General features: G+C 38.0%; 2 protein-coding genes across 3 annotated transcripts in view; both read right to left on the bottom strand.

The window, feature by feature from the left end:
* Positions 1 to 1951, bottom strand: part of LOC122560194 (homeobox protein TGIF2-like) — a 33589-nt gene extending 31638 nt beyond the window's left edge. The window contains exon 1 of the mRNA XM_043710591.1: positions 1865 to 1951. Coding sequence (XP_043566526.1) covers positions 1865 to 1871 — 7 coding nt within the window. The 5' untranslated portion in view covers positions 1872 to 1951. The remainder of the gene's footprint in view (positions 1 to 1864) is intronic.
* Positions 1952 to 19609: 17658 nt separating this feature from the next.
* LOC122560196 (myosin regulatory light polypeptide 9) overlaps positions 19610 to 24930 on the bottom strand; it is a 50371-nt gene continuing 45050 nt past the window's right edge. For both annotated transcript variants that reach the window (XM_043710596.1, XM_043710595.1), the window contains exon 4: positions 19610 to 20228. In XM_043710596.1, the coding sequence (XP_043566531.1) occupies positions 20056 to 20228 (173 nt within the window). In that variant the 3' untranslated portion in view covers positions 19610 to 20055. The remainder of the gene's footprint in view (positions 20229 to 24930) is intronic.

A 24930-nucleotide genomic window follows, 5' to 3' on the forward strand; every position in this document is an offset into this window, starting at 1 on the left:
TCCCAGGCTTCAAATAGAGTTAAGTTTTTAGAGTATCCTAAATGCACCTTTGAAAAGAGAGTAAGCAATGGATTTTGTTTAGTTAAGGCATATCATTTGGCAACAGTCATTGCTGAGTTTTTTGCATGACCAAAAAATAACAGTTTAGGCATGATGCCAGAGAGCAACCTGTTGTCTATATCCTGACAATGAATTAACAGCTTCAGCAGAGAAAATTGATGACCAAAAGAAATCATTTTAGTTTGCAACTCCACAGGTAAGAGTTGCTCTGCTCTGTGCTTTGCAATGGAAACATTACATTGGTTACACCCATGATGCTCTCTTTCCCTCAGAAATATTGTCCTTTTTGTAATCTAATGTAACATTCATTCAATTGTGATGAGCATCAAACTAAGAATTTCTCTAACTAAAGGGAAGTAGTTATGACTTTTGCGCAATCACATAAAATGAATGATAGTGAAGCAGTGATCTGTTTTACATCTCTCTCAATTGCCCATTGAAATAAATGGAAATGAGCTTGAAGTAATGTAAAATGCTTCCCTATACCTTCATTTTTCTTTACCCGAACCCAAAAGTTACTTCAACTGTTAAAGATGAAAGGAGTATTTTCACATCCTCTCTTGATTTTTATGTTTAGCATTAAGAGGATTCCTTTAAAGTAGCGGAGTTGGGAAAGAGAAAGGCATAGGAGAAATGACAACAAAATTGAGACACAAAACATGTAACTGGGCCCACACATTGATATAACTAAATCAGTTCCCTTAATTTGACGGCAGGTTGATAAAACCATATTTTCATGTTCTTTAGCTAACTGCAGTGCTAGACCCTTAAATCACTTATGAAAAGAAAGGAAGACTTGCAGTTTTATGTATTCAACATGTTGTGACTATGCAGTGCAATCACTTATGTATCAAAAAATTCTAAGAACAAAAAAATAAATGGCCACTTAAATTATTTTGTTGATGTTGCTCTAGGGCTAAAGGATGGACATAGCCCAGAACTCTACACAGAGGGGATAAGGATATGAGAAATAAAGAAAGGAGTAGTCCATTCAGCCCTTTGAACCTATTTCAACTTTCAATCATCTTCCAGCTCATCTACTCCTTCACATATTGTCAACATATTCCTTGATTCTGACAGAATCCAAAAATCTGTTGATCTCTGACTTGAATATATTCAACAGCAAAGTATATAACAGAATTCCAAAGATCCAGAACATTTTGACTGAAGACGTTACTCCTTATTGCCAACTATTTACAGTATTCTGAGACTATGAACCCAATGTTTACACTCTTCAGCCAGGGGAAACATCCCTTCTCCTCCATCACGCCCCTTAATTTCACTGAGACACCTCTCATCCTTCCAAACTCGAGGGAAAATAGGTCTCTCCCCTCACCGGACAAACCCTCATCTGAGGAATCAGTCTGGACCATTTGATTGCACTTCCATTAAGGTGAACATATTGTTCCTTTCATAAGAAAATCAAAACTTACACAGTCTCCGTTCTCCACACCAAGGCCCTTTATAGTTGCAAGAAATCTTTAAATTTAATATTCCAATCTCTTTATAATGAAAGCTTACTTTAAAAACTACTTACTCTCCTAATTGCTTGCAGTACTTTCATGTTTCTGATTGGTGTACAAGGACAACAGATCCTTCTGAATACTGAATACCAACATTTCTCTGTCACCACAGTAAAAATATTATTTTCTATTTTTTCCTTGCACATGGATAACTTCATATTTATCCACATTACATTCGATGTGCCATATTCTTGCAAACCAAATAATGCCAGTGGATTTTAAATCATTCACTATAAATGTAGACATGAAACAGCTGCCAGGTCTGGCAATTCAGCACTTACTCAGCATTACAATGAAGCATTATTGTAGATTAAGGTTCTGCAGTGCATTGGTGGAACACATTTTCCTGGCTGCAGCTAGATACAATCCTTTGCTGTGCGAGAAGGCAGAGGAGTAAAGGCCAGCTTTGTCACTGAAGTGGGAAAATTAAGGGTTAAAGTACTTTAACAAGGCAGTGCAGCCAAATGCAGGTGGGCGGGTCTCTTTCTGTCAGTTGAACTCCATTGTGTAAACAATCCTGCATTCCAGGAAGTGTCATAAATCCATTTAAATATGGGTCTTTGATTCTGTCATTAGGTTTAGGCTGCCTCTTGAAATAGGGCGAGTGCAAGGAGCCAGTCCCACATAGTTGCTGTCTGATCTGCTGTATGAACATTGAAGCCTAAGGCACTGAAAAAAGCCTGTTCCCAATGGAAATTTTAAAGGAGGGCGGGGGGAGTGGTATACTTTTAAGGTTTAGGTTCAGGAGAATCACTGACCAAATCACAAAATGCGAAGAATTGCTGTTGAATTGCAAAAGTACTTATTTAAAAATGTTTCTTTACTTCTTTAACACTGAAAAGGACACTGGCATTAGCATTTTTGTAAAGAGACAAGGGCAAAAGCCAAAGAGTTGTCTGCCTTTGTTGTCGAGTCACAACATCTGCAAGTGACATGATGATATAGTTCAACACAGTTTCTGTTTTTGCACCTTATATTTATAAGCAAATCAAAAAGGTTTGCCAAACACTTCCCCATGAAGCTGGTGCACAAAGGATAAAAGGGAAGTGCATATCTGATTTTGTTGTGATGCATGGATTCAAGGTCATTTTGTGTCAGATGAACCAGTGGAATAAAAAGTATGTTTATTGTACTTGATCCTAGCCATCAATTTTTGAATGTGAAGTTCATTAGAAATTCACTGGGCCAAAGTTGTGAAATTGGCAATTGGCTAACGGTGAATTATAATTCAACATTTGTAGCTTACAATTTTAACAAAGTAGAGAATTTTCAAAACAGTGCATTTTAAACTGCACTGTGCCATGATCTGTAATTGAATAAATGTTGATTATAATGTTTGGGCTAGAGTTATAGTCAACTCATCCTCATGTCTATGCAAAGGGGAAAAAAAACATAATGAGACCAATAACATCTTCCACTGGTGTCACACAGCTATGAAAGGTTTGTAATGCGTGTTTCACTCCAAAATAGAATCTGTACTAAATTACTTCAGAATATCATTGAACAGAATTTCTCATGTTAATCTATTCTACGGGGAGGCACAATTCAATCATGGAGAATCTCCAGAGTCAGATTAGCATTATAAATTATTCTCCCACTCTCGCATTTAATCGAATTCCAAACCAGTGGGATTCGGAACTGGTTGAGAAAAGTACTTGGCCTTACAGGGGATGGTTCGAGAACATGTAGTCCCTGTCGAGAGTGCAATCACTTTGCACCATATCTGGTTGACCTGAATTTAATGTCATCTCCTGACGAGGCTAAGCTTTACACTAAAATTAGTTGTACTTCATCTACTGAGGGAAATTAAATAACCACTGCTTGTGGTGCCTTTCCATCCAAATTAAAAGTTGATGAAAGTGGCCTTTCTTTTATTCATTCCCAGGATGTGAATGTCACTGGCCAGGCCAGAATTTATTGCCCAGCTTTAATTGTCCAGTGGGCAGTTGAGAATCAACCACATTGGAGTCACATGTAGACCAGACCAGGTAAAGATGGCAGATTTCCTTCCCTAAAGGAGAGTGGCTTTTTCCAACAATCTGCACTTCTTTCATGAACCTTGCAGCTCAGCAAGCAGACCTACATCCAAAACCTCAACCTGAGCTACAAATCTTCTCAGAACTCACTAAGTTCTTTCATGGTCATCATTAGACTCTTAATTCCAGCTTCATTTTTATTGTGTTCAAATTTCACCACAGCAGGATTTGAACTCAGGTCTCCAGAGCAATACCTAGGTTATTGGATTAATGATCTAATCATAATCCCACCAGACCATCACCTCCCCTATTGGGCATTTGTTAGGTGTCAGATGTGGATTGTTTACGATCATCAATGTGAAAAAGAAGACAACATTAACTGAAGTATTTTCAGTATACTGTAAACAACTTGATCACTCTTTTTACCTGTTCTGTCAGCTATTATGCTGTTAATGATTACACAGCAGGATCAGTCAGACAGATGGGTGACTGTCAGGAAAGGTAAGAAGGTAGTTCAGAAGTCTCTTATGTCCATTCCTCTGTCAAACAGATGTTCAGTTTTGGGTACTGTTGAAAAGGATAATCTCTCAAAGAGAAATAGGAGAGGCAGTCAGATCTTGGGCACTAAGAATAAATCTTATGTTAGGTGGGACTTGACAAAATTTAAAAGAATAGATGTTATAGGGGACTCTTAGAGGCACAGACAAGAGATTCTGAGGCAGTGAGCATGAATCTAGGATAGTATATTGCTTTCCTGGTGCCAGGAATAAGGATGTCTCAGAACATTTGAAGCATATTGTTAATGGGGAGAGTGAAAAGCTGAAAGTTATTGGACACATTGATAGGAGTGACATAGTTAGGGAAAGATTAAGGTTTCACGGAGTGAATATAAGAAGTTAGATAGAAGGTTAAAATCAGAACCTCAAAGGTAGTAATTTCTGATTTACTCCTGGTGCCAAGCTCTCGTGAGGGAAGGAATAAAAAGATAAAGGAAATAAATCAATGGCTGAAGAGGTGGTGTAATGTTTAGAGATTCAGGTTCTTGGATCATTGGGATCTCTTTTGTGGCAAAAAAGGCCTGTTCAAAAAGATGGGCTTCAACTGAACTGGAAAGGGACTAATATCCAAGCCGGGAGATTTGTTAGTTCAATTAAGAGAGACAGTAAATTACTGGGGTGATGGTGGTGGTGGAGGAATCCTAAGTAGCAGAGTAAGTAGAAAGATAGGTGAGGATGGTTGTGAATCTGAAAAGAACAAGTTAATGAGACAAGAGCAAGTCAGAGAATGAAGTCACTCTAAAGAATTAAACTGCATTTATTTTGTTAGAAGGAGTCTTACAGGCAAGGCTGATGAACTCAGGGCATGTATGGGAACAAGGGATTGGAGCATCATATCTATTGCAGAAACTTGGCTGAAGGCTGGACAAAACTGATGTTACAGAAAGAATAGAAAAGGTGGCAGAAGAGGGGGAAGTAGCGTTTTTAATTCAGGATAACATTTACTGCTGTAACGACAGAAGATATTTGTAAAAAATTGTCTGGTGAAAATATATGGGTTGAAATTAGAAATAAGGAGGGAATGTTCACTTTGGTGGAATTGTACTATAGGCCCCCTCCCCCAACAGTGAGTGGGAAATTGAGGAACAAGTATATAGAGAGATCTCACATTTTTGTAAGAATAATAAGCTTGTAATTGTCAGTAATTTTAATTTCCCAGACATTGACTGGGACTACCACAGTGTTAAAGGTTTGGATGGTGAAGAATTTGTTAAATGTATTCAAGAAATCTTTCTCAATCAACATGTGATTGTTCCTACTAGAGAAGGAGCAAAACCTGACCCTCTCTTGGATAATAAGACTGGGCAAGCGACTGAAGTGAAAGCAAGAGAACACTTTGGATCTATTAGTTTTAAGATATTTATGGAAAAGGATAAACCTCCCATAAAAGTCAAAGTTTTTAACTGGAGTAGGGCAAATGTTAATAGTATGAGACAAGAATTTTCAAAAGTTGATTGGAGTAGATTGTTCACAGGTAAAGAGACATCTGATAAGTAGGAGGCTTTCAACAGAGTGATAACGAGAGTTCAGAGTCATTGTGTTTCTGGTATAGTGAAAGGTAAGGCTGGTAGGCTTAGGAAACAATGGATGAATAAAAATATTGAGGCTCTAATCAAGAATGAAAAAGAATAATATATTAGACATAGACAACTGGGTTGAAATGAATTGCTTGAAAAGCAGAGTGTAGGGGCATTCTAAAGTGAGAGATCAGGAATGCAAAGAGGGGAGATGAGATGGCCTTGGCAGATAAGATTAAGGATAGATCAAAGAGATTCTACACATACATTAAGAGGAGCAAAGTAACTAGACAGAGAGTTGGGCCCCTTAAAGATTAAAGAGGTTGGGCTTCGTGTTGAACATCAGGAGATGGGAGAGATATTAAATTAATATTTCATGTCCGTTTTTACTGTGGAGAAAGAAATGGAGGCTAGAGAACTCAGGGAAATAAATATTGATGTTTTAAAAACAGTTCATATTACAGAAGAGGAAGTGCTGGAGGTCTTAGAAAATATAAAGATGGATAAACCTCTGGCACCTAATCCACTTTATTTCACAATGTTGTGGGAACTTAAGGAGAAAATTGCAGGGCTCCCTGCAGAAATATTTGTATCATCTATAACTACAGGTGAGGTGCCAGATGACTGAAGAGTGGCTAATGCTGTGCCTTTGTTTAAGAAGGGATGTAAAGAGAAGCCAGGGAACTATCGACCTGTAAGTTTGACGTCAGTGGTAGGTCATTCTGAAAGAATGGATTTATATACATTTGGAGAGGCAAGGAATGATTAGGAACTGTCAGCATGGTTTTGTGTGAGGGAAAACATGTCTCACAAACTTGATTGAGTTTTTTGAGAAAGTAGCCAAGAATGATGAGGGCAGAGCAGTTGATGTTGTTTACTTGGATTTTAGTAAAGACTCTAACAAGTTTCATATGGTAGACTAATTAGTAAAAATAAAACGCGTGGGATACAGGATGAACTTGCGAATTGTATACAAAATTGTGTAATGGCAGAAGAGGCAGTGTGATGGTTAGATTAGATTAGATTACATTACATTACATTGTGGAAACAGGCCCTTCGGCCCAACAAGTCCACACCGACCCACCGAAGCGCAACCCACCCATACCCCTATATTTACCCCTTACCTAACACTACGGGCAATTTAGCATGGCCAATTCACCTGACCCTGCACATCTTTGGACTGTGGGAGGAAACCGGAGCACCCGGAGGAAACCCACGCAGCCACGGGGAGAATGTGCAAACTCCACACAGTCAGTCGCCTGAGGCGGGAATTGAACCCGGGTCTCTGGCGCTGTGAGACAGCAGCGCTAACCACTGTGCCACCGTGCCGCCCACACGTGGAGGGCGGCACGGTGGAGGGTTGTTTATCAGAGGCGGCACGGTGGAGGGTTGTTTATCAGAGGCCTTTTACTAGTGGTGTTCCACAGGGATCGGTGCTTCATCCACTTTTGTTGGTCATTTATGTAAATGATTTAGATGAGGAAACGAAAGCAAGGTTAGTAAGTTCATGGAAATCACCAAAATTGGTGGCATTGTGGTCAATGAAGAACATTATCTAAAGTTATAAAGAGATCTTGATCAATTGGGTCAATGGGCTGAGAAGTGGCAGATACAGTTTAATTTGGATAAATGAGAGGTATTGTATTTTAGTAAAACAAACAAGAGCAAGACCTGTATACTTAAAAGTAGGGCCTCAAACAGTGTTGTAGAACAGAAAGGCCTAGAGATTCAGGTTTACAATTCTTTGAAAATTGCATCAGATATAAACAGGGTGGTTAAGAAGGCATTTAATATGTTTTCCTTCATTGCTCAGACCTTTGATTACAGGATTTGGGACGTCGTGTTGAGTTTGTACAGGTCATTGGTGAGGCCTCTTCTGGAGTACTGTGTTTAGTCTGGTCACCATGTTATAGAAAGGATATTGTTAAACTCGAGAGGGCTCAGAAACGATTTAACAGCATGTTGTCGAGAATGAAGGGTTGAGTTATAAGGAGAGGCTGGATAGGCTGGGATTTTTCACTGTACCTTGGAAGGTTGAGGGGTGACTCATATAGAGGTTTATAAAAACATGAAGGGGTATCGTTAAGGTGAATGGCAGGTGTCATTTCCCTTGGGGGTGGGGAGTTTCAAGGCTAGATGAACATATTTTTAAGGCAAGAGGAGAAAGATTTAAAAAGGACATGAAGGGCAACATTTTCGTGGAGCGAGTAGGTCATGTGTGGAATGAAGAAAGTGAATTCCGGTACAGTTATAATATCAAAAAGACATTTGGATAAGTGCATCAATTACAAATGTTTGGGCGGATATTGGCCAAGTGCAGGCTGATGGGATAGTTTAATTGGGATTATGAATGGCATAGACTGGTTGAACTGAAGTGTGTGTTTCCCTGCTGTATGACTCTACGATCTATGACTTTATTCAATTGGAGGGACATCACAGATAAGTCTTCTCCAGTTCTTAATGCACCTCAAGCAGGAATGGATATTAAATCAGAAATGGGGACTTTTTCTAATTTTCCCCTTTGTATTGCAGGATTAGAGTTTCCACATTCTGTTGTAGCATCCTCATGATTAAAATCAACTCACTCAGCACAGAACCTGGCTCACTGTAAGCACTTCAGCATTGAAAAATGTAACCTAGACAGATGCTGTTGAAGATTACAATGAAGCATGTAGGTATGAGTTAAGGATATGTGAAAAAACAGATCTTGTGATCAATGTGAGCTCATGGGTACAAATCTCCAATTTTGTTGCAAAGTAGACTCCATACAAACCGAGGCTTGTGCTTACTGAGAATAAATTGGGACATCACAACTTAATAAGACATAGGTTTAGTGATCTGGGATTTCTTTCACCTTGTAAAAGCATTATTTGTAAAAATATAATTCTTTAAAAATAATTCTTTAAGTGCTTCTGCTGACCAGTTTGTAAACTTTGTCATATGGCTTTAAAGCTCATCAATAGGATGAATGATAGTTTGCTTAGTGGATAAATGCATCATGCGAGGGTCTTGTGGTGCAGAGGTAATGTCCCTACATTTGTTTCAAATCCAACCTACCCTAAATGTGTGCCTTAGCATGTCTGACAGTGTGATTACTATAAAGTAAGTGTACCATGTGAAACTGACCTCAGGAAGTGAAGCATGTCCCACAGGAGTGTGCAGGTTTCTGGATGTGGTTCTATCTCTAAGACGTTTGTGTTAAGTTTAGAGGGAACAATTCCATCATGCAGGATTCAACAGAAATTCAGTGTTTGGTAAAAGAGCTTCACAAACCTAGTTAATAGAATGTTTCCATTAACAACAAGTAGCACTTTTGGGGTAATTAAACTGAAAAATACATTGGTAAAAATATAAGACTCTCAAGTTGAAGAACGTTAGACCCAGCTTAGTTCTGAGCCAATATTTAAGATGTAGTAATGCTTGCATTGAACTAAGTCTGCAACTAGGGAAAGTATGGAGACTTTTGAAAGAACAACATTGCTACAAACAAATGAGCAATTAATCTTTTAAAACAGAACTGTGATCAAGTGATTAAAGTTTCAATTTGATAAATATCTGACTCAAGTTTGGGATATAAAGCAAATTAATGCAGAAAGAGATTTGTATTGGGAAATTTAACTTAGTGTATCAATCACAGTTTGTTGTATTTTTAATAATTTAATGTAACTGACTAAGAATGTTAGTAGTATTCATGTCCTGAATTTAGTGGCAAATTGGTTTTAAACAGGGAATCTTGTGGCCTAATTCTATTAACAAATGACAGGATTTTTGAATTGACAAAGAGTAACAAAAACATTACTGATCTCTACTCCAAAGTCTGAGTGTGAATATTCAGTCAGGCTAGAATTTTGTTTTATTATACAGTTCTCATTCTCTAGGACTTCAGTGTTCTGACATAGGAGTGTAATTTATTTTCGACAGAAGTGTTTACTGTTTGGTCAACGGTTGGAATGGGAAAGAGAAATGAAGAGCAACATAGAATAGCCTGTCAGTTTTCTGTTTATGACCATGTCAGGAGTGGTCATTGTGGCTCCCCATTTTAAAATCTTGTTCAGTTGCAATACTTTGTTATTTTTTAACATGTTACATGTCACTTCAATTCAATTTAGTTAATTGGATTAATCATGAAGGAAAACCAATTCTACGGTTTTCTTGAGTGAAAGTGAAGTTTTATTAACTACTGTCCTGAATAAAACAATGGAATGAAATAGTAAGCACAAACAAATACAGGTAATGAGTTTATAAAGAAGAGGGGAGGTGTCTTGTACAGAAAGGAAGGTAAACATAAATGTGGTTACAGCTTTTCAAGTCCATAAAACAATAAGACATAGGAATGGAGGTAAGGCCATTCGACCCATTGAGACCCATTTAATCATGGCTGATGTGCATTTCAACTCCAATTATCCGCACTCTCCCCATAGCCCTTACTTCCTTGCGAGATCAAGAATTTATCAATCTCTGCCTTGGGTTGCAAGAATGATAACTCCCAAGTCCAAACATTTAGTAGATGTTATCCTGTTTATTTAACAATGGTAAAATTTGCAGATCTGTGCTCTGTGAACAGTGATTTATCCAAGTTGCTTGTTCATAGTTCAGGTTTCTGTGATTGAGGGAAGAACAAGCTTCCAGTATCCTTGCTGTTATTAGTCAATGCTGCTTTCTGTCCCTTTTTGCTCATCAAAGATTGTTGTTGATGTACAGTTCTTTCATGGATTTTGGTGTGTGTCTTTATTGCATTTCAATCTGGATAGTTACAGGCAACTTTTCATCTTTCAATAGATGCAGTTATCATGCAAGTGAATAAAACAATTTGTTATCACCTTGATCAATTTCAGTGCTTCTTAATGAACATTGTAAATCCAAGGCAACTGCTTCTGTATATTCCATATGTGATGCCTGAGCTTTTCAGGTGACAATAGCAGCCATTTTGGTTGTGAAGAACCCTTTTCTAACCAATTTTTACTTTGTGAAAGTTTCAGATAATTTTTGTCAAGAGATCAAAGTTTAATTATTAATCATCCTTTTTCACTGCAATCATCAATTGTAGCATGATGGGAGACTATGATCATTTTGTACTGTCATCAATGATATGATGTCAGAGCAAGAAGAAACCTATACCTAAGGGTCTAAGACATACCCTCTCCTAATCCCTCTACAGCGTAATGTTTAATAAAACATTTTAATACTCACTTATCTAAGTGTGGACTTGATCTTAACACATCTGTTGTTTCATGCCACCTCATGAGACATTTTAAAAAAATTCTTCATTGCCTTTGTTGATGCATGAAGATTAGACACAATTGTGCAAGTGTTGGTCACATCCATGAAACTCCACCTCAGACTCTGTCATCACTTTTGCAGGAGAAAGTGAGAAAGTTAGCAGACATTTTATTTTCTACACTACATCCTTAAAATCTTGGACATTTTGCTGGGCAAGGTAATATAGTCCATGTGTGATTAGTGTGAGTGTTGAAACACAATTGGTGCCTGCCAGTGCTGGGCCACACTACCACGTCACATCTGAATGACATGAGTCGAGTGGGTGTGCAGTTGAGTCACCTGTTCATATGCCAAACAACCTTGTTATGTAGAATAAAACTTTGGATTTCAGAATTATGGATAAAGGATTGTGTACCTGTACTACCATTAGCTTTCCCTTTATCTTTTGCTTTGGGAACCCTCGCCATTTGTTTCATTAAATTCTCCTCCCTCTCTGTCAACAACATAAACCCCGTAGTTTTCCATTGATCTTTAGTTCCAAAGAAATCATTGGACTCAAAGTATAAATTTTGTTTCTCTTCCATAGGTGCTGCCAGACACACTGTCTTTCTCTACCACTTTCTGTTTTTATTTCATATCTCCAGCAACTACAGTATTTTGCTTTTACCAGCATAAGAATAGAATAATACATAATGGTTTGCATACTGCTGATTGGATAAGCTAATTTTTAAAATTGGAGGATAGAATAAAACAAAAGAATTTGGGTCATATGCAGTCATATTCTATGCAGAGTTTCTATGATTCTAATTGAAAGACTGTAGATGCTGTAAATCAGAAACAAAAACAGAAGTTACTGGAAAACCTCATCAGGTCTGGCAGCATCTGTGGTGAGAAATCAGAGTTAACGTTTTGGGGTCCTCAATTCTGAGGAAGCATCTCTGGACCCGAAATGTTAACTGTGATTTCTCACCACTGATGCTACCAGACCTACTGAGCTTTTCCAGCCACTTCTGGTTTTGAATCTGTGATTCTACATGAGGATCAAATGTCATCTTGAGAGTCAGCAACCCAGGAGTGTTTTCCAAGAGCATCTCAGACTTGAAACTAAACCTCCTGGACATGTAAGCGACATAGGAAATAATAAGCAGTTGAGTTGATGGTAGCTCATAATGAACAGCATAACCGTAGCCAGATAACTCTGGAAGCCAATAGAACCAAATGATGGCCTGTGTGTTAGTTATTATTAACTGATTAGCTGCACAATTATCTATGTGAGCAGTAATATCTGTTTTCAATTTTACTTATCCTCCTCATATCTGAGGAAAGATATTCTGACGTCAAAGGTAGTCCAGAGAATGTTAACTAGGTTAATTCTGGATATAGAAGGCTTATCTTTTGTTGCCAAGTTGAGTAGTTTTGGCTTGCACTAATTGTCATTTAGAAGGATGAGAGACCTTTATTGAAACATATGTGATTCTTAGTGGGCTTGACAGAGTTGACATGGAGAGGTGTAATCCCAGAGTGAGGGCTCATCCATTTAAATCAGATGAGAAGGAATCTTTCTGTCAGATAGTGGTGAAGCCAATGAATTCTTTACTGCAGAGGACTTTTGAAACAGGGGTTGTTAAATCTATCTCAGTCTTGAATATTCTTCTAATCAGCAAGGGAATTGAAGGTGATGGGGATAAGGTAGGAAAGTGGAGTTGAGGTTTATCACTGAATATGATCCCTCTGAAAGGTGGAACCGACTTGATGGGCCAAATGGTCTCCTTTTCTTCCTGTGTCCTAAGGTTTTATGGACTGCAACATCAATTGTATCAGCTAAGTACTTGTTTTAGTGTTGTCTTTCCAGTCAGTCCCTTTTGCAATCATCTGTCTATTGTTCAGCAATCCACCCCAGCCTTCAAGTCCATGAATTTTCGCTACATTGTTTTCTCAGTAAGTAAGGGAATAAATAGTCTTAACATTTTGGGGGCTGAAGTAGGTAGAAGTTGTGTTTGACTTACTTTCCTCCTCTGAATATATATTTAACCTTGATTTTTTCATTAAGATGTTGGATGAATGGAATTTAGGTTCTAACCTATTCATCTTCTGATGCTTGTTTGTGTCTGTGAGGACACATTAGATTGATTCCAGAGATGAGGGGTTTGTCTTATGAAGAGAGATTTAGCAGCTTAGGCCCACACCATCTGGAGTTTATAAGAATGAGAGGAGATCTTACTGAGGTATGTAAGAAACAACATCTTTGAAAAACAATGATCATGAGGATGTTAAGTGTCTTGTTCAAGGCATCACCAGAAGTGCAATAAATGTCCAGTAGAGGGAGCTAAGTACTATGAATGTGAAAGAGTAGGTCACTGCAAAAAATATTGCAGATCAGCACCTTCTAAATCACCAGAGGTCCCACAAAAATGTCCTGACAGAGGGAAATCATTTGAATGAGAAAAAGATTTTAAAAAACCCAAAATTACTAAGTGAAGTCAAAGCGGGCCGGCAGAGTTTCATCAGTCTGATGATCTGGCATTTCAAAAGAAATAGTGGGTCTCAACAAAGTCATTAAGGTCTTCAAAATTTCCAGAAATGCCTTGAGAAAGGCTAACAATAGGTGTATTCAACCTGAATAGGGAATGAGGAAAGACACATTTAGTCCTGGTAGACAAATACTCTAGGTGGATTGAAGTTTGAAGACTTCATGCAGTTACAGCAAAGTCAGTGCTGAGAGCACACTGAAATAAGTTTTGCATGGTTTTCCAGAGGAAGTAGTTTCAGGTAAGTGGTTCAATTTGTGAATTAAGGAATTCAAGAAGCTCATGGCAGAGGCAGGTTTATTAATAGACGATAAGTCTTCCATTTCATCCTCAGTCCAATCGAGATGCAGAAAGGATAATCAAGACCATAATATTGCTAGTGTTTAAGATTGTGGATTGGAAATTAGCATGGCATAACTAAAGAACAACATCATTCAACAATGAATAAATATTGGTAAATCAACTCTTGGGAAGAAGCTTTAACTAGAAATACATTGTTGAAGTGACATTTCAAGACAAATATAATATCTTAGGACCATAAGAAGGGTCAAGGAGAAAGTGACAGAAATGGTATCACTTGATGGAAGGGCCAAAAACCCTTCCTTTGATAGCAGTTCATTAGGTTCTGGACAAGTTTAGACAAACAGAGGCAACAATCCTTAAAGAAACAGAATGTGTGACATCATACATAGCCCATTCACCTGAAGGAAATATTTCTGAAACAAAGGTAGTGGCCTTACTTGAGCCAGGAAACAAGACCACAGGTTGTAGGGGAGACATATCTGTAACACATCAAAGACGGCACAGAATGGTACAGTAGTGCTACGAATGGTGCAGAGGCATCACTCTCATTTGGAAATCAAGGGTAGCGGGTCAGGACAACCAATCAGACTTACAATTTGTTTCTACCTCTGAGATTTAGATTTTCAAAAATGGTGAGGGATAGATAAGGATAATGATGCTAAGTTTAATATTGACAATGTCATTTTTAAAAAAAATACTGGAATTATATAAACTAAACCAAAGGGACACATGAGGATATGTAGTATAATGGAATACGGCTAATATTATTGAAGTTCAACCAGCAGAACAGGCCAAGAAGAGCAAATAATGGAGTGGGATTAAAAACTACACTAGAGAACTATAATGCAAACACTTGTGAATATATATAAAAGTGTAAATAACGAACATTATAGTACTGAAGCAAGAGAGAAAGAGAAAGAGATTGATTAACCCTCGAATAAGGATAAATTCAGAATACTAGAGTCCAAGAAGAATGGCAGCTTTGTAGAAAAAGGAGTAACATTAAGAAGACACCCAATGCCTAGAGAAACCAGAGACAGAGCAATGTGTTCATAAAGCTTACTAAAAACAATAATCCTCTTAAAACATGCTGGCAGCAGTGTTTAAAGCAATCTGCACCTCATAAAGGCAAAACAAACTATGGCTGCAGAAAGCAGAGTCGGGAAGTGAATAGATTTTGAAGAACTTTTTCAAGGGGTCTCAACTTACTAGAAAGAATGTACTTTCTGTTAACATACTGTGGAGAAAGGAGAGACATCCATGACTTAAGATATATCCTCAGAAGGCATTGTGAAGAGGCAGTAAAGGAAGTAAATGCCAGGAGTGTATCTTCAAGACCATGGATACAGCACAGGAAGAAGCTAACTGATCTGACACAAGTTGTGAAGTTCAATTCTCAAATGGCATATTACCCCAACTGCATTATGAGACTCATTGCTTCATTTCGCCCCCATCATCTACATATCAACAATTTTTATCAATCAATTGATATGGTCTGTCTCACCCTTACATAATTGGCACAGCTGCAAAGCTAACATCTACAACTCATGACAACTATTCAACCATGACAGCAGCCACATCACCCCAAGAATGTTACAGAGAACCTATAGTCACACTTCACTCTTTTTGGCTGGATGTTGGAGTGTGTACAGGAAGAATCAGCAAAGGACTGGAAGGCAAGTGTTCTTGTATGCTTTAACACCATGGAGGAGTTGGTGCTTTAACACCACGAAGGAGTTGGTGCTTTAACACCACGGAGGAGTTGGTGCCAGTCATTTTCATTGGCTGTATCGAAGGGATAAACGATAACGGTCTGTAATCTTGAAAACATCCATACTCTGCTGTGTCCTAGCTCACACCAAGCACATCCATCCATCATTTTTGAGAGCCAATGTAGATCGCCAAGCAGTGACATCATTGGGCTAGTAATCCAGAACCCCAGGCTAATGTACCGCTGACATGGGTTCAATCCTATCATTGTGAAATTGGAATTCAATAAAAATCTGGAATTAAAACCTTGCTGAATTGTGACCATGTCACCATTGTTGGATGTTGTAAAAATTTGTGTCCCTCAGTGAAGAGTATGTGCCATCCTTACATGGTCTAGCCTACATGTGAAACAGATGCACAGCATTGTGGTTGATTCTTAAGTGCCCTCTGAGCTATTAGGGATGGACAATATTTGCTGGCCTAGCCAACAACATCCACCTTCATTGAATGAATTTTTAAAAAAGTACAATTTTGAAATGCCTCATTTTTAAAACTTGTCTTTAGTTTCCAAATTGCCCCACAGCCTCACTCACTGTAATCTCCTCAAACCCCATGATTTTCCAGGCTATCCACTTTCCTCTCATTCTTGGCCATTGAATATTCCCAACTTTATTTGCTGTATTATTTAAGCTGATAAAGCCTGAAAGTCTAGAATGACCTCTCACTTCATCTCTAACTAAGGCACTCACTGAAACTACTCCTTTGATTAACCTCTTCGTCTGCCCCATTATCTCCTTATAGGGTGACATGACGTTTAAAAGTTTGTTTAATAAAACTTCTGTGAAATGTTTCAGATGCTTTAATACATTAATGGCACTATGAGCTGTTAACTGCTACATACCTAATCCTCTTCCTTGCTTCCCACTTTTTCCACACCTTCTCTTCTGACTCATAAGCTACCAATAAACACATAAGCATGTGCTTTCTTCTCTCCCTTCACCATAACCCAATCCTGTCTCTTCTTCATTATAAAATCACAGAAACTGGAAATTCCAGTCAGGGGAAGTTAGGAAGACAGGTAGTGATAATGAGACATTATTACTTGATCTTGTACTTGGAGCCACCTCAGAGACAGAGGTGCTATACACTTTAGGATGGTATGACAACACAGTCATTGAGTGATTGAAATTTTTTCCAGTGATGAATGTGATCAAGTTTAGATGAAGACCATGTGGGAAAGTGTGTACACAAAGGCTCTCTGCACCATTTTCTCAGTCATGTTCAATTCCCATAGGAATGCCAACCTGTGTCTGGCTGCTCCTTGGATGCTGCCTGAACTGCTGTGCTCTTCCAGCACCACTAATCCAGAATCTGGAAGCATATGTTAAAAGACAGCCAAAATACTGCAAGACCAACTTGAGTAGACTGCTTTCTGTAGAGTACTAACATGAGTCTGTGACAAAGAACTGATGGAGGTCGTGGGGTGCTTCACATCTTTTAACATTGAGCTCAGCTGTATAGGTTTATGAGAGGGTGTAGGCTGAAGCATTAATTACGAAATGACAGCAGTGACTTTACAACAGTGTTATATACTGACACTGCGCTGCAAGGGTTTTGACATGCATGCCCCGCAAAGATAGTACACAGTTCACTTTCTATTAGAAATATGTGCACACACATTGGACCCCATTTTTGTAATGTTACGTGCTTCAGTTTATCCCCTCATTGAGTCTGTTGATGATAAGTGCCAGGTTTAGCAACTTAATGTTGGGAGCTGGCAATAAGAATCAAAATTAAAATGAAAATGATACCAGAATGAAAACAGCTTTTAAAAAATGATGGGCATATGTGTCTGTTTCAACGGTTTGACTAACTGAACTAAACAATTGTAAAAATTCTAACTTAGATTTCTTTATTACATTTTCAAGTAGTTTACAGCAAAGGAAGCATTTAAGACTGATGCTGTCTGAGAAAATAACATGAAACAGCTCCTTTTTATTATAATATTATTTAATTATCACAGGGACACTATTTAACTGGTGTGCACACATGGCCTTTATTCATGTAATGCCAAGCATTAGCTAAGCTCTAGGTCAAAGAATGGAAAGGGCCATTTTATCGCCAACATTTTACTAGCATTATTATTTCAATTCAGTCAGCCCAATGTCTAATTACTGTAAGAATGCCCTTTAATGCTTTTTTTGTCTGCTATTTTACCTGGGTGCTTATTTCCCTTTTGAATAAAGATATTCAATTTTTTAAAAATTCTGAATAAAGAACTGACCTGACTTACCTTACAATATTATTGTGAGTTTAGCACATCTCTCCAGTTTAGTACTTTATTACAACCACCATGAGTCTATGACAAAGGTGCAATTGCAGCAGCAGTGAAAAATATTCTCGCATTTAACTTGCATATGCATTATAGTCTCCTTAAATAGCACTGATGGAGATTGTGAGGTGCTTCACATCTTTTAACATTGAGCTCAGCTGTATAAGTTTATGATAGGGTGTAAGTTGAAGCATTATTACAGGATAAGAAGCTGGTTTCCTATCACCAAGTCACCCTTTATGTACGCATGTCAGTCCTTGACTAAAGTACTGCTTTATATACAGTCAGGCACCAGAGTAGCAGTATTCCTGACACTCTACCTTTTTTATGTCAGCCAGGGCTCCCTGATTGGACCAGGTTAACAGCCACAAATAGGGAACCCATATTCCATAAGGTCAAGCTGGCTGATCTCATTACAATCACGACATCTCAATAACTATTCCTTCAACATTCCCTCGAAATTATAGCTACCTTGGATTCTCTAATCATTATAACTCTATCTTTATATCTTGATCCTCTTTCAATCTCTCAAATACAAACACATTCTTTTGGGGTTATGTTGCCGAGGATTGGAACATGATATTGTAAGTGAGGTCTAAGGAAAGCAAGATAAAGCCCCAATATAAACTCAACAAACTGGAGTGATTTTAACCCTGCTGGGTTGGCAGACATTGGGTGGGTGGGCAGTTATAATGAGCTGAAAGACTGATTTACCTGCTGTTTACTCCCTTCCTGCAGCCTTTGATTTTTCTGGTGGAAACCAACAATTGCTTTATAAATACAAACTGGGCCCTAAAATGCTACTTTTAAATTTGTCACTTAAATAGGGAAATCATTGTGAAATTCTTGGAAAGATAGGACGGCATTAGAATATTCCTTTTCATTTTTTAAAACCTTTCATTTTGGGCTCCTTCTGTTTGTGCAAGGAAAACTAAAGTCCTTTTATCTCAGCCTTCCCTTTCTTCCTGATGATAATATCCTCCTAAAATTTCCTCCCTTCAACTTGCCCTTCATTTGGTGGAAAAGCAGAAAGTGCTAGGGTAACTAAGCAGGTCTGGCAGCACGTGTGGAGAAAGTAAGAATATTCCTTTTCATTTTTTAAAACCTTTCATTTTGGGCTCCTTCTGTTTGTGCAAGGAAAACTAAAGTCCTTTTATCTCAGCCTTCCCTTTCTTCCTGATGATAACATCCTCCTAAAATTTCCTCCCTTCAACTTGCCCTTCATTTGGTGGAAAAGCAGAAAGTGCTAGGGAAACTAAGCAGGTTGGCAGCACGTGTGGAGAAAGTAACAGAGTTAATGTTTCAAGTGTGATATGAATCTTCCTAACATTGTGGACGATGAGTGTCATACTATTTCGGGATATACGTAAATTCAGGACTTGTATTTGCACTCAGTTAGTGTGAAAGAGAATGACAAGGGTTGGTTGTATCAAAACCATGACATGCATTATAGAGCATTCTGTGTTTAGTTGTAAATTGTTCTTAGAAATCCGAGTTAATCTAAGGTATCAAATAAAACATTTTGCAAACAATTTTATTTCATTTATCTCAAGAAGATTGAATACTTAGTCAAACATGCTATATTCTATAATGGCCCTGATATCATAATATACACTTTCAGAGGATGTAGCAGAGTTTATGGTTAGCAATTAAAATTGGTAATTAAAATAAAAATGTCGAATCAGTCTTGTTTTAAAAAATAATTCCTTCATATTGGAATGCTGATTGTGAGTGAACAGTTCAAATGGAGTAGAGAGGAAGACACCAATAACCCAAGGCCTCGGTAATTTTTATGTATGGGTAACACCTTAACAAAAAGCTAAGGGGTCCATTCTGAATCAATCCATTGTAAAGTGCATAAGTACAGAATATGGGGCCACTACAAGTGTATTAGAGCCTTTATTATGACACATAATACTTACAGAAAGTACAATGTTCCATATAAAATATAAGTACCAAAAGTTGTCATAGGTATTGTTAGTATCATGTAACTGCTTTTTGTTGTAAAAGATTTGTTCAGAAGTCTTTTCACTTCATTGCTTTTCAGGAATTTCCATTACTGTTCTTCATGATGAGTAATCAATTATCAACACAATTTATATGGAAGGTCAACAGTATGCTTACATATTTTAAATTGTTCTCATCCTATTAGAATAGCTACATTTTCCAACATACATACAACGTGATATCAGCCTTTGCTAACTTAAAAGTTCATACAAAACATTTGGAAAACAAAATTGCTACTTAAAGTAAATGGATTGCTGTGTGGTGAACGGTGTGTGCGATAAATGAAATGTGGTGAGATTAAAAGCAGCTACAAGATGTAATTTTAATCGTCCTTGTCCTTGGCACCATGCTTCAGAATGCGGGTGAATTCCACATAGTTGAAATTGCTTTTCTTGTCAATTGGTGCTTCTCGGAAAAGTTCATCGACTTCCTCATCTGTGAACCTGTCTCCCATTGTGGTCAGCAGCTCACGCAAGTGGTCTTCATGGATGAAACCTAAGGAGATTGAAATTGTTTACAGACTGTAGTCTTATTATTTGTTCAACCTTTGAGTATCATATTCTATTTAAATTTAGAAAAATATCTTGTTTACTTCAGTTTGCAAAACCTGAACTCAATTCACTAAATGTGGGACTATTGGTAAGATAACTGGAGTAAAATGCCAAAGACCCAGGTTAGTGAGTTGAGGACATAGGTTCAAATTTCACCACAGTGTAGTGGGATTTAAATTCAGTTAATTAAATCTGGAATCAAAAGCTGGTCTCTAGAATTTAGGCCATGAAAGTAACAGCAATTGTCATAATACCCTATCTAGCTCACAAATATCCAATAACAAAGGAAATCTACCATTCCTACTTGATCTAGCCAACATGTAACTCCAGACAGTACAGTATTGTTAACTCTTAACTGCCCTCTGAAATGGCCTAGTAAGCCTTGATTTTCAACAGTATTTAGGCGCGGGCAAAGAATGTTGATCCTGCCAGCTCCACTCACATTCAATCAAATAATTTTTAAAAACCCTCCACGTTAAAAGAGTGTTGAGTAACAAAACATTACATTTGAGATAACACAGGTGCATATTAATCTTGAGTTTGACAAATGTGAGACTTGGGAAAAATCTGTGCTAAATTTAGAAAAGGGTAACTGTATTGGAATTAAGGCAAAGTTGTCAGGACAAGACTGGGAAAGGAGTTTAGTGCAAAAGACAGTTGAGGAACAATGGCAGACATGTAAGAAAATAATTAATGATGCACAACAAATATATATTGCAGTGAAGAAGGACAGATGAGAAAGATGAACAGATAAACTGATTATGGTTAACGACAGAATTTAAGGAGAGTATCAAACTGAAAGAAAAAATATATAATGTGGCAAAGACAACTGGTAAAACAGAGGACTGGGAAAGTTTTAAAAGCTATCAAAACAAGACCAAAAGCTAACAGATGGAGAAAATAAACAGAGAGCAAACTGGCAGGTAGTATAAAAACTGAAAATAAAAGCTTCTTTAAATATATAAAAAGCAAGAGACGCGTCAAATAATGAGGAACAAGGGAAATGGCAGAGGAGTTGAATTAATACTTTACATCAGTCTTCAATATAGTAGACACTAATAGTCATCTAAAAATTCTAAATAATCAAGAAACTAAATTAGGCGAAGGAGGAAATAAACACAATAACTATCATTAGAGAAAATGTTCTAGGGAAACAAATGAGACTAAAAGACAATTAGTAATTCTAGAGATACATCTTCAAGAATGCTTAGACTGTGGAAACTGAGAGGATTGGAAACCTGCCAGTTTAACACCCTATTCAAACAGGGAGAGGAGCAAAAACAATCAGATCAGTTTGACAGTTAGGCTTAACATCTGTCATTGGGAAGATGTTAAGAGTCTGTTCAAAAGTATGTAATGGCAGACCATTTAGAAATACGTAATATAATCAAGCAGAGTTAGACTGGTTTTCTGAAGGGGAAATCATGCATGAGTTATAAACAACCAAAATACATAAAGTTTAACCAGTAGATGTAATATATTTGGTTTTTCAAAAAAGTGTAGAGTAAGGTACTAAACAAAAGGCTACTTAATATTAGGTTATTCACTTTGGCATGAAGAATAGAAGAACTGAATATTTTTAAATGGAGAAAACTGCAGCACAGAGGAATTTGGGGGTCGATGTGCATGAACTACAAAAAGCTGGCATCCAACTTCAGCAGGCAATAGAGTCATACAGCACGGAAACAGACATCCGCTCCAATTCATCTGCGCCAACCAGACATCTCAATCTGACCTAGTCCCATTTGCCAGTACTTGGCCAATATCCCTGTAAACCCTTTCTATTCATGTACTCATCCAGATGCCTTTTAAACATCATAATTGTTTTAACCTCCACCACTTCCTCTGTTAGCTTGTTCCATGCATGCACTACCCTCTGCGTGAACAAGTTACCCTTCAGGTTCTTTTTACATTTTTATCCTCTCACCTTAAACCTATGCCCTCTAGTTTTGGAATCCCCCACCATTGGAAAAACCTTTGGATATTTATTTTATCCATGCTCATCATGATTTTATAAACCTCTATAAGGTCACTGCTCAGCGGTGAATGAAATGTTGGCCTTTATTTTAAATGGAACAGGGTATAAAATTAGGGAGTTTGCTAAAATGGTACAAGGCACTAGTTAGATCATAGTTGGGATACTGTGAACAGTATCAGTCCCCTTATCCAAGAAAGGACATACTAGTATTGGAGACTATCCAGAGAAGGGTCATTAGGTTGATTCTCGTTAATGAAAAGAAGTTGAGTAGGTTGGGCTTGAATTCATTGGAGTTTAGAAGGATGAGAGGTGACCTTATTGAAACATAAGATTCTTAGGCAGCTTGACAAGGTAGAAGTGGAGAGGTTATTCCTCCTTGTGAAAAAGTCTAGATGTAATATATTTGGATTTTCAAAAGGGCATAATTTCAGAGTAAGGGGTTGCCCATTTAAGCCAGAGGAATGGAAGAGTTTATTTTCTCTGACCGCAGTCAAACTGTAGAATTATTTACTGCAAACAGCTGTAGAGGCTGGATTGTTAAGTATATTCAAATCTAAGACAGACAGATCTTTAATGAATAAGGGAATCAAGCATTATGAAGATAAAACAGGAGAGTGGAAGTAGAGGATTATCAGATTAGCCATGATCTCATTGATTGGTAGAGCAGACGTTTTGGGCTGAATGACATTTTATAAATTTATGGTTCAGGCCACATAATCAAGTAAAATTAGATTTTGCCAAGGTCTTACTTCTGGATCATAGATGACAGACTTTACTTGCTCTTCACTACTAGAGAGAGAGGAGGAGATCTATAAAACTCTCCAAAATGTAATCATGACAAGATTTGATTCCCCCCTTCTGGTGGCCAATTCTCTTAGTTTTAGATATCTCCTCAAGGAGTTCGTGCTTCTCTACAGTTTTGCAGGTACATTGTTTAGATGTATTATTCTTGTGTGATCCTTTATAGTCGGTAAAAACAATGACTGCAGATGCTGGAAACCAGATTCTGGATCAGTGGTGCTGGAAGAAGGGCTTTTGCCCGAAACGTCAATTTTGCTGCTCGTCGGATGCTGCCTGAATTGCTGATCCTTTATAGTGTCAACACTACAGGCTTACCAACTGTGAAGGGTATTATGTTAGGTGGCCCTGTCCTCTTATCATTACCTACTCTTATCAGTCCAATTTAACCAAATGATACCACACAATAACACCATCAGGCAATTTCTTTATTTTCTTAATTTGGGATCTAGAGCCTGAATGGAGTTTACTCACTGACCTGACCTTCACGAGAATGGCAGTCAACTCAAAGCTGAACTTGGAACCACAGACCTACATGACTATTGACTATAGTCTATATAGTTCTATATTACTCAATTGTTGACTTCATAAAATTACTGAACTGCAGGGATAGCAAGCAAATCAACAATTTATGTGGGCAAATATATTCTTTTTAATAATAAATGGAAATATGCCCTATTGTGGATACTACTTTTGGCTATCTACGATGTAAAATTTAGTCACAACATAGTGCAAGCAAAGTTCTTTTTGTATTGCAACAGTAGAAGTATCTATTTAACCGTGCTTAGGGATGATCTATGTTGTGATAGGCATTGTATAAATGCAAGGTTATTAATTTTCTATTGTATGAAAACAACTTTTATGTTAAAAATCCTTTCTTGTATGAGATGAGCAGCTTGTATTTCTCAGGTGCATTAATGCAGTCCTTCTTGCAACTTTGATGATGTGACCATATTTTTGAACTATATGAATACACTGATCTTCTGCTTATTATTCCCTCTGTCTGTCATTCATAGCAGTGTTTTCTTTCAACTGAATGTTACCTCAACAGGTAATACAAAGCAACAGCAGAACGGGGTGATGCATACTTAATGTCTCGACGAAGAAAAGGCTGCATGGGGGTGGTTAGCTCAGTTGGCTAGACAGTCAGTTTACAGAGTGTAGAGTGACACCAGTGGCTCAGTGGTTAGCACTGCTACCTCACAGCGCCAGGGACCCGGGTTCGATTCCCACCTCGGGAGACTGTCTGTGTGGAGTTTGCACATTCTCCCCGTGTCTGCGTGGGTTTCCTCCCACAATCCAAAGATATGTAGGTTAGGTGTATTGGCTTTGCTAAATTGCCCATAGTCAGGGGCAAATATAGTGTAGGGGTCTGGGTGGGATACTCTTCAGAGGGTCAGTGTGGACTTGTTGGGCTGAAGGGCCTGTTTCCATACTGTAGGGAATCTAATCTAATCTAATTTAAACAGCATGGGTTCAATTTCTGCACTGGCTGAGGTGACCATGAAAGACTTTACTTCTCAACCCCTCTCATAAGCTGTGATACAGTGACCCTCAGGTTGAACCACCATCAGTGTGTGTGTCTCTCTCATGAGAGAGAAATGATATGTCTGATAACATAGAACATAGAACAACACAGCGCAGAACAGGCCCTTTAGCCCACGATGTTGTGCCGAACATTTGTCCTAGCTTAAGCACCCATCCATGTACCTATCCAATTGCCGCTTAAATGTCACCAAAGATTCTGACTCTGCCACTCCCACAGGCAGCGCATTCCATGCCCCCACCACTCTCTGGGTAAAGAACCTACCCCTGACATCTCCCCTATACCTTCCACCCGTCACCTTAAATTTATGTCGCCTTGTAACAC

Source organism: Chiloscyllium plagiosum, chromosome 20 (genome assembly GCF_004010195.1).
Source record: "Chiloscyllium plagiosum isolate BGI_BamShark_2017 chromosome 20, ASM401019v2, whole genome shotgun sequence".
Classification (NCBI taxonomy): Eukaryota; Metazoa; Chordata; class Chondrichthyes; order Orectolobiformes; family Hemiscylliidae; genus Chiloscyllium; species Chiloscyllium plagiosum.